Here is a 16,964-nt window from a genome sequence, read left to right as displayed (position 1 = left end):
ATGTTTGCCCTGGTTCCCTAGCAACTGATGCAGACCTTGTTGACCAGGGCGACGTCTGAGCCGGTATGACTATCAGTTATGTCTTCACTAATTCCTGAGGTAGGCTGATATATCATGAGGGGTCTTGCCTAAGGACCCTTACTGGATGATGTTTTGCCCCGACCGGGATTCTCCCACGTCGTAGTCAGTGAGCATTACCACTGTACTATCCAGCTGATATATATATATCCAGGCTGATATATATATATATATCAGCCTATATATATATAGTTGAAACCGTATATTTACATACACTTTAGGAAAAGACACAATCTTTTTTTTTTCTCATAGTCAGACATGAAATCAGACATTCACTTTAACTTTTTCATGTCTGTCTGAATATTTAAAATTATTTCAATGTACTTAATGCCAAATTAATCAGAGAAGGAGTTTTTTATTCAATATTTTAATTGCTTTTATCAAATCAGAAGTTTACATACACTGCAGTTTGTGTGCCTTTAAACAATGTAGGAACGCCCAGATGATGATGTCATGTCTTTGGAAGCTTCTGATAGGTTAATTGGCAACATTTGAATTAATTGGAGACACACCTGAGACACACACATGTGATTGTATTTTAAGGAACACCTCAAACACAGTGCTTCCTTGTACACAACATGGGTAAATCTAAAGAAATTGATCAAGATCTCAGACTAAGAATGGTTAACTTGCACAAGTCTGGCTCATCTTTGGGGGAAATTTCAAGAAGCCTGAAGGTGCCACGGTCTTCAGTTCAAACCATTATACGAAAGTATAAACAACGTGGGAATGTCGAGCCATCATACCGCACAGGAAGGAGACGGATTCTGAGTCCCAGAGATGAGCGGGTTCTGGTCAGTGCTGTGCGTAAGAACCCAAGAATGAATGCAAAGGACCTCGTGAAGATGATGGCTGAAGCTGGTAAGAGTGTGTCACTGTCCACGGTGAAACGAGTTCTGTACCAACATGGGCTGAAAGGCCACTCTGCCAGGAGAAAGCCATTACTCCAACACAAACATAAACAGGCCAGATTACAGTTTGCAAATGAACACAGGGGAAAGGATCTCAATTTTTGGAGACATGTCTTGTGGTCGGATGAAACTAAAATTGAGCTGTTTGGCCATAATCAACAACGATATGTTTGGAGAAAAAAAGGAGACGCTTACAATCCTAACAACACCATACCAACAGTGAAACATGGCGGAGGCAGCATCATGTTGTGGGGTTGTTTTGCTGCAGGAGGTACTGGTGCACTTCACAAAATCAATGGAGTAATGAAGAAGGAACAGTATGTGGAGATACTGAACCAACACCTGAAAGCATCTGCCAGGAAGTTAAAGCTTGGCCACAAATGGGTCTTCCAAATGGACAATGACCCGAAGCACACCGCCAAACTGGTCAAAAAATGGCTTGATGACAACAAATGCCGCTTTTCCACTACCAACGCGGCTGAATTGGGCTGAGACGTGCCGTGCTGAGTTGGGCTGAGTCGAGCTGAGCGGGGCTGTTGGAGTTGCATTTCGACTGCAACCACGCTGAACCGTGCTGGCTGGAAGTGGGTGGACACATTGGGTGGAGTTAGCGAAAGTGGGTGGACGTCAGGTGATGTCGTTATGCGGCGCAAACAGTGACATCAGTGACCTTTTAAGCGGTAGTCTCACAACCCGGAGAGTAAACAATAAACATGGAGGACATGGTGTCGTTAGTGTTGCTGGTCTTGGTGCTGTGGCTTGTTGTCACCGACAACACCAACAGATACTGGCAAGAGCGTATAGATGAGGCGAGGCGCATAAGGCTTCATAATTCTCGTAATTCGTAATTCTCCTTCTTCCGGGTTTACAGATCCCAGCGTGCTCGCGGGGCGTGTGTGGGCATGTGAGGACACTCCTCCTCACCAATCAGTGCACAGGGGAGTGTCTCCTCACGCCCCTAGCCTCACTCAGCTCAGTTTGGCTCGCTTCAGCCCCACTCCAAAACCGTGCGAGTTTTGGGGGCTGAGCAGGGCTGAAGCGAGCTGAGTCGTGCTGTTCTTAGATAGTCGAAACGCGAGCCGTGTCGGGCTGAAGTGAGCTGAAGCGAGCTGAAGTGAGCTGAAAAAGGGTAGTGGAAAAGGGCCAAAAGTCAATGTTTTGGAGTGGCCATCACAAAGCCCCGACCTCAACCCTATTGAGCATTTGTGGGCAGAGCTGAAACGACATGTGCATGCAAAGCAGCCAAAAAATATGGCCCAGTTATACCAGTTCTGTCAAGAGGAATGGGCCAAAATTCCTGTCAAGTATTGTGCAAAGCTTGTTGAAGGTTATCCAAAACGTTTGACCCAAGTCAGACAGTTTAAGGGCAATTGTACCAAGTACTGATGAAGTGTATGTAAACTTCTGATTTGATAAAAGCAATTAAAATATTGAATAAAAAACTCCTTCTCTGATTAATTTGGCATTAAGTACATTGAAATAATTTTAAATATTCAGACAGACATGAAAAAGTTAAAGTGAATATCTGATTTCATGTCTGACTATGAGAAAAAAAAAGAGTGTCTTTTCCTAAAGTGTATGTAAATATACGGTTTCAACTGTATATATTATTAGGCCACTCAGTAGCCTATGGAGTTCATTCAATCCAAATGTTTGTGTTGAGAGAAATTGCATGCATCACTGTATCAGTATGGATTTATAACATTCTGTATGCACATTATGGATACTCCAGAGCCCTCTAGCAAACATCATCAATAATCAGGATTACAAAATGTATTCCTTTGTTTCCTCCATTTATTGACTTATTGTATGTGATCAAATGTATGCCTTGACGAATAACTACACTAGTTTGTTGATACAATTACATAGTGCACTGCAAGAAATCCACTAAGTGTTTTTGGTTTCTTTTAGGCATCACACATTTATTAGAAAACACAGCAAATGTTCAAATATTCAAGTTAAATACTTAGTAACAGTATCAATAAATCCACACATGAACAATAGCAATGATATCTATGACCACAGCTAATGTGCAAAATATTAAATACTTAACATCAAAAAATCCACACATGAACAATGGCAAAACACCTAGACTTAATTATACAATAAAGATACCTATGAAAAAAGGTGATTTTTTTTCACACACAGTGTGATATCCGGACTTCATAATTCATCACACCTGCTCCTGCTTAGCAACTTCTAGAATGTACACCTCTGTTGCGCACATAGAAAAACTGACAACTTGCTCTAAGTTGCACTAACAGAGCTGTGCGCACACGGAGCTACACATTTCACGCGTCCCGCTCCCAGAATCAGACTGTACCATTAGTAAAAAAGGTGGAGGGGTGAAATGACAATATCATAAATAATTCAAGAAAAATGTTATAGCAAATCATAACCATGTATAATTTGCATATTTTAACAGATGAAATGAAATATTTTATTTCAAAAACTTACACAAGGCAATACTATTAAAATAATATTAATATCCCTCACAGGCCCCCCTGTCAGTGCCAGGCCCTTAGAATCGTCCTAACTTTCCCCCCCCCAGCGGTGCCCCTGGACAGAGGTGTAAAATCATTGCAAAATATGAATGCAAAATTAATAAATACTAAATAATAAAGCCAGGAAAGACACAATTGGGGAGAGAATAATATATTAAAAAAAGAGCACTGTTAGAAAGCTGAATACGCTGACTGGACTCATGCGCTCCATGTGATCATGGTAACCAGAGTGCGAATTACCCCACCATAATTGGGGGGTACCATCATGGTCCACTATCATATCAATCCCCCCCCCCCCCCCCCCCCCGGTCCTGTCCCGTCTCGTCTATGGAAGTCGGTGTCAGTAACTCAACACAATAACTCTGAACAATAATTTTTAATGTCATTAAGAAGCATGACAAACCATACAGTACTACCACAGAAGAAAAACAGCAGTACAACCTGATGATAACCTTCTTTGTCAGAACAAACTGGGTATCAACACTACAAATGAGTCACATACAGTATATACACACATGCAGAACAGTCCTGCTGAATGTCTTGCTCTCTTTCGTCCTGCTGAGCCTCTCCTGTCTGCTGGGAACCCATTTTCTTTATTCACATGAACAGTGTATGAAACCTAACTGCACCTACACTTGTACTGTAATTGTCTGTAGATCTTAGTGCTAATATTTACTACTTTTTTAGCACCAAAAAAATGCCTGATGTCTGGGCCTTTTCTTTTCCTCATGTTTGGCCTACTGTCTCTGTGAATAAACTCAAACAGGGTACTCAGATGAAACTATGAATACCTTAAAAATAATACAAAAGGAATGTAAGTAAAAACAATAGAAAACATCCATGTACTAGGCTATTTTGCCTAGGCTAGCCTACTACCTGGCTCTTTTTATGTTGCCTCCAGAGGTTCTGATTGTAATTTTACATAGGCTTAGCTAGGCCTACATCAGAACTTCTTGTGCCTAATCACACACACACAGGATGGGCCTATGTGCCAAATGAATTTCAGAAGGGCACAATTTATTCATGATAAAATGAGAATGGAAACATATGGAGTTCTTCTCCTTTGAAATGAGAATCGTTTCTATACCACACTGTAATAAGCTTGATTTAAATAGAGACTTAGCTTATCTTGCTAACTAACGTTGGTAACTAACGTTAACGTCCATCCACTGTAGCCTTCTGGCCTCAGTGGGTAAGTAATTCAACGTATAAAGATGTGATATGAGCTGAAAGAACAAATCACTTTAATAAATGAAAGTTGTAAAATAACACATTTTCAACAGGCTAAAAGTTGGTTAGCAACTAACATTACCACGTCTTCTGCTGCAAACCACATGACTGTATAAATTGCTGCAAACCCATGGACTGTATCTGATGAATCAACTGAATACGGTGTGGACTAGAAGCTGTTGCTTCTAGCGCAGGGCTTTTCAAAGTGTGGGGCGCGTCTCCCCTAGGGGGCGCCAGAGTTCTTCAAGGGGGGGCGCAACGTGAGGAAAAATAAACCAGTATAAGTTACTATTGCAGACATTTAGCGAACTTCAGCTAGCCTTTGCCAGAGACAAAATGGATCGATTTTTAGTACCTAAAGCTACAGTGAGTGAGGAGACAGAGTCTGGGCCAAGCAAAAAAAGAAGGAAGTATGACCACGATTATTTAAAGTTTGGATTTTCATGGACTGGATCTGAAGATGCTCCACTGCCACAGTGTGTTGTCTGCCAAGAGGTGCTAGCTAATGATGCTATGAGGTGTTTAAAATGTGCAAAACAAGATGTTTAAAAAAGCACAGATATTTAAAATGTGTAAAACAAGATGTTTAAAAAAAGCACAGATGTTTAAAATGTGTAAAAAAAAAAAAGAGGTTTTAATAAAGCTCATATGTTTTAAATGTGTAAAAAAGATGTTTTCAAAAAGCACAGATGTTTAAAATGTGTAAAAGAAAAAAATAAAAATGTGTACAACAACCATTTTTTTAAAAATACGAATGGAACATTAAGTATAGCAACAACAAAAATTGTGTGTGTGGGGGGGGCGCTGTTGTTTATTTGCTCTCTGCGGGGGGGAGGGGGGGCTGACTCTCCCACACTTTGAAAACCCCTGCTCTAGCGCGTTCTAGCGCTGCGGTGACTAAAAATTGTACGGTCCACAATAGGGGTGTCTGTCTGAAATCGATTTACATTAAAATGTTCCTGCAGTAAGAATGCCGAATGGGAGTTGGTTTGAATTATATATTCCTTTTCACAATATCAGAAAAAATATCGGACCCCTCAAAAACTTATATTTTTGTCTCTTTGGGGGGTACTGGGTCTTCATTGGAGGGGTATAGTACCCCCCAGTACCCCTTGTAATTCGAACTATGATGGTAACGTTGGGTTTGGAACAGGTCATCTAAAATTGGGATAACATTTACCCGGGACTGGTATTTGAGGCGGGTCGTCTAGCTTAAGCTTGATTAGTGTTGTTACGCATGCCAGTGTTTCCCACAGAAATTTTGGAGACTATGGGGGCAGCCCATGGGGGGGGTTTGTTTAAAATTGAGTGGCATGTTAAATATTAAGTTATTACTGAAAAACTATTGATTAAAAAAACAAAGACACTGAGAAATGGTCCTATAAACAACTTTACCAATATAAAAGATTACCAGGACTACAAAAATGCAGAAAAATAGACTTTACTTATCCAAATGCACCTGTTGGTTCAAAAGTTAAAGTGCATAGAACCTCACAGCACAACATGAAGTTACCTTAAAATATAATATAAATGCATCAGCTTTCATGTAAGAAAAAAAACCTATTAATACTAGTACTGTGTGCAGGCAGTCTCTCCTGAAGACTAAATTAAACAATAATTATAAACTAATAAAATAAATGGCTCAGGCTTCATAGAAGAAAAAAAACAATTTGAACAGAATCTCACAGTATGATGCTGAAGCTGCCTAAACAATGGAAAATAAAATACCATTTTGGCAAAAACGTTGGCATCCATTAATTTCTTGTATTAAGTAAAAAAAATATGTTGCCAGATACTGCTGACGTTTAACAGCCCAAAATATGTTCAAAACCCGCCAAAATGCACTTGAAACCGCCCAATCTGGCAACACAGTAATGGCTGCACTCATGTCGAGGATGTAAACAAAGTTGATGCGGCAACGGACATACATGACATAGTGGATGTAATTTACGTTCACAAATTTTTTTGCCGTCAGAAATATTTAATATTAAATTTTGTGACTCGACTGACAATAGCCGGTGGCATAACAAGCCACAGACGGCGATTTGCCGCCGGTGACCGGCTACTTTTGAGACCGCTGACAGTGTGAAAGCTCTCCGCGCTAATGTGAGCGGCTATTTAATCCACCGTTCCAGCCTAACACAGCTCCTTTTAGCGATAGTGTGCTTCAGCCTATTGCTTGCAGAACGTTCTCGTTTTTCATACTTACGGCGGTGCTTGAAAGTTTGTGAACCCTTTAGAATTTTCTATATTTCTGCATAAATATGACCTAAAACATCAGATTTTCACACAAGTCCTAAAAGTAGATAAAGAGAACCCAGTTAAACAAATGAGACAAAAACATTATACTTGGTCATTTATTTATTGAGGAAAATGATCCAATATTACATATCTGTGAGTGGCAAAAGTATGTGAACCTCTTTACTCACTATTATTCGACGCGCTATCCACACTCTTCATCGCACTGCCAACACAACCGCTAACCTTCTCTGACTGCCACAGACTGCATAAACTCGGCGGGAACTTAGAAGGTAGAACTACGGTAGGCATAGTGGACAAACTGGACCGTTGCATACTTGCCGCGATCATCGGTGATTGAAGTTTTTAGCAGGCAGACAACAATGCAACCGGCACATTTTTTATTAATGTTTTGCAGGCACTTCTAGGAACGGACTGAGCAGATGTAAGAATTTTAGACTTGGATAAATTAAATTTTAGACCTGGGATGAAAATATGTGTGTTTTTTAGACATTTTAAGGCCTAAAATTTAACTTTCTGGATTTTAGACTTTTTTTAGACTTTTTTAGACCCCGCGGGAACCCTGGTGCTGTTTCCATGAGCCAGGAGATCATGCAGCTGACCCAGACAGGTTCTGGAGGCTTGGGCTCTTCCAGGTCTGCATAAAAAAAGGCACATTGCAGGCTGAATTCCTTTGGGTGGTAGTCCATGCCACTGTAGGGTGCCAGGGTGTCAAATCAGGCACACTGCCAGAAAAACATGGTTAGGGGCTGAGGTACAGAAATCTGGAAATGGCGTGAAGGAGCGGGCTGGTTAACTTCTGCTACATCCATACCAGCGAAGTATTCTGTCAGGGATAGATTGGGAGTCGGATGTATGTGCAAAAGCGTTTTATTTATAAAAGTGACAACAGGCAAACAATCCAAAATGGCAGGCAAAATCAGAAACGTGAAAACAGGCAATAGGTTGAGCGAGCCAGAAAGAGGCTATTGTAGACTAGGCAGAATCAAAGACGAGAAACAGGAAATCAGGGATCAGGAAACCAGGAGAAACAATATTCAAGCATGGCTTGGTAAAGGATGATAATGCAACTCAATACTTTGCAATGTGAGTGTGTTTTCATAGTCTTTCTATAGGCGTGCTGATTGCGCCTTAATCCTGTGCAGATGTGCGTAGTTAACAGTGTGTACACTGTCTGGAGTACGCCCGAGAGTCAGTCTGATGCATGCGCCAAGGTGCACAGGTGTGACAGAGTTAAAATCGTGGTATATCAGATATATTCCATTCAGCTAGCAAATCAAAAACGAGCAGCTGAATACATCTGATATACCATGAAAAAAGCCAGCCAATATTATTATAACCCCGATTCCAAAAAAGTTGGGACAAAGTACAAATTGTAAATAAAAACGGAATGCAATGATGTGGAAGTTTCAAAATTCCATATTTTATTCAGAATAGAACATAGATGACATATCAAATGTTTAAACTGAGAAAATGTATCATTTAAAGAGAAAAATTAGGTGATTTTAAATTTCATGACAACAACACATCTCAAAAAAGTTGGGACAAGGCCATGTTTACCACTGTGAGACATCCCCTTTTCTCTTTACAACAGTCTGTAAACGTCTGGGGACTGAGGAGACAAGTTGCTCAAGTTTAGGGATAGGAATGTTAACCCATTCTTGTCTAACGTAGGATTCTAGTTGCTCAGCTGTCTTAGGTCTTTTTTTGTCGTATCTTCCGTTTTATGATGTGCCAAATGTTTTCTATGGGTGAAAGATCTGGACTGCAGGCTGGCCAGTTCAGTACCCGGACCCTTCTTCTACGCAGCCATGATGCTGTAATTGATGCAGTATGTGGTTTGGCATTGTCATGTTGGAAAATGCAAGGTCTTCCCTGAAAGAGACGTCGTCTGGATGGGAGCATATGTTGCTCTAGAACCTGGATATACCTTTCAGCATTGATGGTGTCTTTCCAGATGTGTAAGCTGCCCATGCCACATGCACTAATGCAACCCCATACCACCAGAGATGCAGGCTTCTGAACTGAGCGCTGATAACAACTTGGGTCGTCCTTCTCCTCTTTAGTCCGAATGACATGGCGTCCCTGATTTCCATAAAGAACTTCAAATTTTGATTCGTCTGACCACAGAACAGTTTTCCACTTTGCCACAGTCCATTTTAAATGAGTCTTGGCCCAGGGAAGACGTCTGCGCTTCTGGATCATGTTTAGATACGGCTTCTTCTTTGAACTATAGAGTTTTAGCTGGCAACGGTGGATGGCACGGTGAATTGTGTTCACAGATAATGTTCTCTGGAAATATTCCTGAGCCCATTTTGTGATTTCCAATACAGAAGCATGCCTGTATGTGATGCAGTGCCGTCTAAGGGCCTGAAGATCACGGGCACCCAGTATGGTTTTCCGGCCTTGACCCTTACGCACAGAGATTCTTCCAGATTCTCTGAATCTTTTGATGATATTATGCACTGTAGATGATGATATGTTCAAACTCTTTGCAATTTTACACTGTCAAACTCCTTTCTGATATTGCTCCACTATTTGTCGGCGCAGAATTAGGGGGATTGGCGATCCTCTTCCCATCTTTACTTCTCAGAGCCGCTGCCATTCCAAGATGCTCTTTTTATACCCAGTCATGTTAATGACCTATTGCCAATTGACCTAATGAATTGCAAGTTGGTCCTCCAGCTGTTCCTTTTTTGTACCTTTAACTTTTCCAGCCTCTTATTGCCCCTGTCCCAACTTTTTTGAGATGTGTTGCTGTCATGAAATTTCAAATGAGCCAATATTTGGCATGAAATTTCAAAATGTCTCACTTTCGACATTTGATATGTTGTCTATGTTCTATTGTGAATACAATATCAGTTTTTGAGATTTGTAAATTATTGCATTCTGTTTTTATTTACAATTTGTACTTTGTCCCAACTATTTTGGAATTGGGGTTGTATTATTATACACATTCGATGGAACAATTATAGATTTTACAAAAAGTTAACAGGGGTGTAACTTACCAATATTGAATGCTGATTCTGATCGAATGTAATTCAATGTTCTGTCAATCCAATGTACATTTACAAAGTCAAAGTTCTAACAATAAAAATGCTACAAGTCCAAAAAGCCTGAACAACAACCGAACTTATATACAAGTTAAATACAGGTTGACAATTCAAGTTCAAAGTTACTTTTGGTCGTAGTTGTTACAATGCAGTTGTTCAAAACAAAAGGGCTTTGAAGTCCATGAGTGAAGTCCTCTTGTAAAAGTCTCCATCACTTCTCCTCACCTCCAAGTACAACTTTGATAATATTTCTGCTACTGCTCTCTTTTCCAGTTTTTCGATGTCTGTTGGTATGTTTTTCTCTTGTAAATATGCCTGAAGAATGTCCAGTGAAGTTTTTGTAGCCTTTTGGGTGTTCAACGCACCTTTCTCTTTAAATCTTCCACTTTTAATGATGCAAACCTGGCTGCCATATTTCTGTACAAACTGTCACAGTCACTTGCTAGTGCAGAAGTTTTATGTCTCTGACGTGTCTCTTTTCCAGTTTTTCGATGTCCGTTGGTATGTTATTCTCTTGTAAATATGCATAAAGAATATATACAGTCATGGCCGAAAGTGTTGGCACCCCAGAATTTTCTCCAGAAAATGAAGCATATCTCCCAGAAAATTATTGCATTTACACGTTTTGTTATATACATATTCATTTCCTTTGTGTGCATTGGATTAAAACAAAAAGAAAAAGGAAAAAAAACCAAAATTGATATAATTTCATGCAAAACTCAAAAAATGGGTCAGACAAAATTGTTGGCACCCTCAACTTAATATTTGGTTGCACACCCTTTGGAAAAAATAACTGAAATCAATCGCTTCCTATAACCATCAACAAGCTTCTTACACCTCTCAACTGGAATTTTGGACCACTCTTCTTTTGCAAATTGCTCCAGTTCTCCCATATTTGAAGGGTGCCTTATCCCAACAGCAATTTTAAGATCTCTCCACAGGTGTTCAATGGGATTCAGATCAGGACTCATTGCTGGCCACTTTAGAACCCTCCAGTGCTTTCTTTCCATCCATTTATGGGTGCTTTTTGAGGTATGTTTTGGGTCATTGTCCTGCTGGAAGACCCATGACCTAGGACGCAAACCCAGCTTTCTGACACTGGGCCCTACGTTGTGACCCAAAATCCCTTGATAATCTTCAGATTTCATGATACCTTGCACACAGTCAAGGCATCCAGTGCCAGAGGCAGCAAAACATCTTTGAACCTCCACCATATTTGACTGTAGGTATTGTGTTCTTTTCTTTGTAGGCCTCATTCCATTTTCGGTAAACAGTAGAATGATGTGTTTTGCCAAAAAGCTCTATCTTGGTCTCATCTGTCCACAAGACGTTTTCCCAGAAGGATTTTGGCTTATTCACGTACATTTTGGCAAACTCCAGTCTAGCTTTTTTATGTCTCTGTGTCAGCAGTGGGGCCCTCCTTGGTCTTCTGCAATAGTGTTTCATTTCATTCAAATGTCGACGGATAGTTCGCGCTGACACTGATGCACCCTGAGTCTGCAGGAGAACTTGAATACATTTGGAACTTGATTGGGGCTGCTTATCCACCATTTGGACAATCCTGCGTTGCAACCTTGCATCAATTTTTCTCTTTCGTCCTCGTCCAGGGAGATTAGCTACAGTGCCATGGGTTTGGAACTTCTTGATGATGTTGCGCACCGTAGACAAAGGAACACAAAGATCTCTTGAGATGGCCTTGTAACCTTGAGACTGTTGATATTTCTCCACAATTCTGGTTCTCAAGTCCTCAGACAGCTCTCTTCTCCTCTTTCTGTCCTCCATGTTTAGTGTGGCACACACAGACACACAATGCAAAGATTGAGTCAACTTCTCTCCTTTTTATCTGGTTTCAGGTGTGATTCTTATATTGCCCACACCTGTTACTTGCCACAGGTGAGTTTAAACGAGCATCACAGGCTTGAAACTAAATAATTTACCCACAATTTTGAAAAGGTGCCAATAATTTTGTCTGGCCCATTTTTGGAGTTTTGTGTGAAATTATGCAAATTATTATTTTTTCTTTGTTTTTTTGTATTGTTTCAATACACACAAAGGAAATAAACGTGTTTAAAAAACATGAGTAATTGTAATCATTTTCTGGGAGAAATACTTCATTTTCTGGAAAAAAAATCTGGGGTGCCAACACTTTCGGCCATGACTGTAATAAAGTTTTGGTAGCCTTTCGGGTCTTCAGCATGTCTTTAGTTTCAGTTTTCAGTTTATTTATTTAGTGCTTAAACCTAGCACTAGATTAGCTTTGTGGCGGCACGGTGGTGTAGTGGTTAGCGCTGTCGCCTCACAGCAAGAAGGTCCTGGGTTCGAGCCCTGGGGCCGGCGAGGGCCTTTCTGTGCGGAGTTTGCATGTTCTCCCCGTGTCCGTGTGGGTTTCCTCCGGGTGCTCCGGTTTCCCCCACAGTCCAAAGACATGCAGGTTAGGTTAACTGGTGACTCTAAATTGACTGTGAATGTGAGTGTGAATGGTTGTCTGTGTCTATGTGTCAGCCCTGTGATGACCTGGCGACTTGTCCAGGGTGTACCCCGCCTTTCGCCCATAGTCAGCTGGGATAGGCTCCAGCTTGCCTGCGACCCTGTAGAAGGATAAAGCGGCTAGAGATAATGAGATGAGATGAGATTAGCTTTGTCTTCTCTCTTTCTCAGCCGACAAAGAAATGATTGCGCGCATGCGCAACAGAAAAGTTTTGCCATTGGATCTTCACATGAGCTCCGATGTGTGACGTCGTGTTGTCTTGACAACGTGCAATATTATAACAATAGTGCACACTCTTTCCCCATTGGGAAGAGTGCCATAATACATGGAGGATTAGTGATATGATAATAATATTGCATGCCATCAATAAACCCACTAGAAGGCAATAGAATACATTTTATTCCATTGAAAAAGTGTCCTGTATGTATAATAATTCCCGATATTTCACTCTAATGACGTCACTCCCAGTGTTTTCCTGCTGACTAGACGCACATTGTCAAAATGGTGAACCGGATCAAAATTAAAATTCTTTTGATTAACTTGTATTTTGTGTGTGTGTGTGCGGATGTGTCCATATAATATAAAGAACATTACATGATGGTGCAAAGATATGAAGTTTACGTTTGCTTTGCTCACTTGTGATACATTCACCACTCAAAAATAAACTTCATATCTTTGCGTGACTGTGTAATATCCTCTCTCTCTCTCTGTCTCTCTCTCTCATATATCTAGGGTGACCACCGACATGAGTCTGTAAGTTAGGACACTTGTGTCCAAAAGTGAGGACAAAGGCCCTAAAGTTAGGACACCGTCGCGTTACCGGGGAGGGTAAGAAAAACTTATAAAAAAATGTATGAAGTCAATATATATTTATTAACTTGGAACACCTATCAAAAAGAGAAATGTGGAAAATGATGGTCAAGACCATGTCAACAAGAAACAAAACATTACTGTAAAGTCCCTGTAAAGAGTTGTGTCCATCTATAGACACTGAAAAAACAGTCTTTGCCATGCCATAGGCCAACATATTTATTCACTTGAAAATGACCATCAAAAAGAAAAAAAAAAAGAAAAATCGAAAAATGAGTCAAGAAACATGTAGGCCTACTGTCATTTAGCCTACTATACTGGCCTTGGCTTATCCACAGGAACTAAACTAAAAACAAAATATTGTTGTGTTCATTTATGCTCATCCAAAAAAATATCAAAAAGAAAAACATGAAAAATGACAGTCAACCATGTCATTTACATTTGGCCTACTGTCCGCGTGTCTGTCTATCGCACCTTTACCTCTGCTCCCCACATCAATGTCAATGCGACAGAGCTTGCAGAAGGCGAAGTGTTCTCCTTTTTGGCTCTTGCCGACAAAACGATGCTCTAAGCACCAAGCATTTTTAAAGGATGTCTTTCGTTTCAGCATGAGTATTGTTCAACAGCATGCGTGCCAACATTCATAGGTTTTTCCATACAAACATTTGCACTGTGCGTGCAGCTCGGAGGAGCAAAAATCAGTCAATCATGTGAGCGCAGCTTTTGAGTGACAACAGCTTCCAGACAATCAGAGGCTGCAGAGGCTCCATCAGCTGCGTGCGCAGCGCGAATGTTTGTATACGAGAAATCCCTGTAGGCTATCTTTGCCTGTATGTCATCGCAGAATAGCAAGTGTAAATAATGGGCGGGGATTTGTGACGATTGATGCAACGGTGGCGGCTGAGGGTCCGAAATGAGGACAAAACGTAAAAAGTGAGGACGCGTGACAGACGTCCGGACAGACGGCTCTAAAACCGGACTGTCCGGACGAAATCCGGACAAATGGTCACCCTACATATATCAGACCCTCCAGGATTTCGCGATGTTGCGATTTGCAACTTCAACGCAAATTCAACCAATCCCCGTGAATTCAGGGCGGTGTTGCAATTATATCCAATCACCGCAACTTTCCCGCAAATTTGACCAATCGTTGGCGTCGTCTTGAGGTGATGTCAACAAACTACCTTCCGCCTTACTTCCGTGTATACGTTCAAGAGAAGCAGCATGTGTGCAGTGTTGCCAGATTGGGCGGTTTTAAGTTCATTTTGGCGGGTTTTGATTGAACATATTTTGGGCTGGAAAACGTCAGCAGTATCTGGCAACACTGCATGTGCGAGTCAGTGTTTATGTAGGCTTAAATTCTGTTACTGAAAGTGTGTTATGTTTACAGTGAAGGACTGTGTGCACTTTACATTATTTTTTTACTTAATACAAGAAATTAATGGATGCCAACATTTTTGTCAAAATGGTATTTTATTTTCCATTGTTTAGGCAGCTTCAGCATCATACTGTGAGATTCTTTTCAAATTTTTTTCTTCTATGAAGCCTGAGCCATTTATTTTATTAGTTTATAATTATTGTTTAATTTAGTCTTCAGGAGAGACTGCCTGCATACAGTACTAGTATTAATAGTTTTTTTTTCTTACATGAAAGCTGAGGCATTTATATTATGGTAACTTCATGTTGTGCTGTGAGGTTCTATGCACTTTAACTTTTGAACCAACAGGTGCATTTGGATAAGTAAAGCCTATTTTTCTGCATTTTCGTAGTCCTGGTAATCTTTTATATTGGTAAAGTTGTTTATAGGACCATTTCTCAGTGTCTTTGTTTTTTTAATCAATAGTTTTTCAGTAATAACTTAATATTTAACATATCACTCAATTTTAATCACAGAAAGAGAAAATCGCAACAATTTCTCGCAACTTTCACTTTCTCCTGCAATGTAATCGCAACAAAAACCTAAAAACCACAGCAACTTTCATCGCAATTTTTTGGAACCCCCCCCCCGCCGCATCATCAGACATTTTATCCCGCAACAATCACAAAAAAGGCCCGCAAAATCCTGGGGGGACTGATATATGCCAAACCAAGTCATCAAGAACCAAAACAGGGGGAATGAAGAAAACCCCATAGGATTTCTAATAAGTAAGAATAATTGTTTTTTTGTTTCAATTCTACATATTTAGGTATTTAGCATTCAAACCACCCCTTAATCCCAACCATGGTAAGAATTTCCCACTATTTATCTATAAGTTGACTTTTTTTTTAAATAGCACAGATTACACAACATATTAAAAGAATAACTTGATTGTTAAAAAAGAAACCATAACTCACCATAACCTGAGATTTTTTTCACTTCACCTTGATAAAAAGCAAAATATGCAAAAATAATCAGTGCTATTAAAGACAGAAACAATGATCGAAACAGTTTTAAGTTGATGCTGAATGAGTCTCTGAGTTTGCCCAAAAGTTGTTCCATCATATTCAGAAACAAGCAGTTGTCTTAACATCAGAAACAAGGACACTACTTTTGAAACATCGTGTCATTCCAATTATAATATGTTCCTGTTTACTACACCTGCTAAGCAAGAAACTAGGCGTGTGTAATGAGGTAAGCAGGCAACATTATGCCAGTCTCACAAATTAATTTGGACGCTAATTAGATGCAAGGAGTTATAGTTTTAGGGTCTTTATTATGTGATGATAAACAGGTGTGCTTATCTGCAGAGAAGTCTTTATTTATTTATTACTTTTACATAGACATTATATACCTTTTAAGCCAGGTACAGTACCAACAATACCAATAAGTTACAGTCCTAAAAGCCAACGCCTTTTGGCAGCCAGCCACCTTCATGCAGATCACTTAAGCACAGCCCGATGACGTGCTTCACACTTGGCAGTATGCCAATCCTTAAACTCAGCCCAAAGGTGTGGTGTACTACACCTTTACTAACTAACTATAATTAACTACTGTATATACTAACCCCATTTCCAGAAAAGTTGGACTATTTTCCAAAATGCAACTAAAACAAAAATCTGTGATTTGTGAATTCATGTGAACGTTCATTTCACTGACAAAAGTACAAAGAAAAGATTTTTAAGCTTTACTGAACAACTTACAGTGGTGCTTGAAAGTTTGTGAACCCTTTAGAATTTTCTATATTTCTGCATAAATATGACCTAAAACATCATCAGATTTTCACACAAGTCCTAAAAGTAGATAAAGAGAACCCAGTTAAACAAATGAGACAAAAATATTATACTTGGTGATTTATTTATTGAGGAAAATGATCCAATATTACATATCTGTGAGTGGCAAAAGTATGTGAACCTTTGCTTTCAGTATCTGGTGTGACCCCCTTGTGCAGCAATAACTGCAACTAAACGTTTCCGGTAACTGTTGATCAGTCCTGCACATCGGCTTGGAGGAATTTTAGCCCGTTCCTCCGTACAGAACAGCTTCAACTCTGGGATGTTGGTGGGTTTCCTCACATGAACTGCTTGCGTCAGGTCCTTCCACAACATTTCGATTGGATTAAGGTCAGGACTTTGACTTGGCCATTCCAAAACATTAACTTTATTCTTCTTTAACCATTCTTTGGTAGAATGACTTGTGTGCTTAGGGTCGTTG

The 16,964-nt window shown here is 40.0% G+C and overlaps 1 protein-coding gene across 1 annotated transcript in view; it reads right to left on the bottom strand.

The window, feature by feature from the left end:
- Positions 1–15,871, bottom strand: part of b4galnt3a (beta-1,4-N-acetyl-galactosaminyl transferase 3a) — a 57,723-nt gene extending 41,852 nt beyond the window's left edge. Inside the window, exon 1 of the mRNA XM_060902941.1 lies at positions 15,668–15,871. Coding sequence (XP_060758924.1) covers positions 15,668–15,815 — 148 coding nt within the window. The 5' untranslated portion in view covers positions 15,816–15,871. The remainder of the gene's footprint in view (positions 1–15,667) is intronic.
- Positions 15,872–16,964: the final 1,093 nt, after the last annotated feature.

This window comes from Neoarius graeffei, chromosome 21 (assembly GCF_027579695.1).
Source record: "Neoarius graeffei isolate fNeoGra1 chromosome 21, fNeoGra1.pri, whole genome shotgun sequence".
NCBI lineage: Eukaryota > Metazoa > Chordata > Actinopteri > Siluriformes > Ariidae > Neoarius > Neoarius graeffei.
This window is presented reverse-complemented; position numbering and strand designations above follow the sequence as displayed.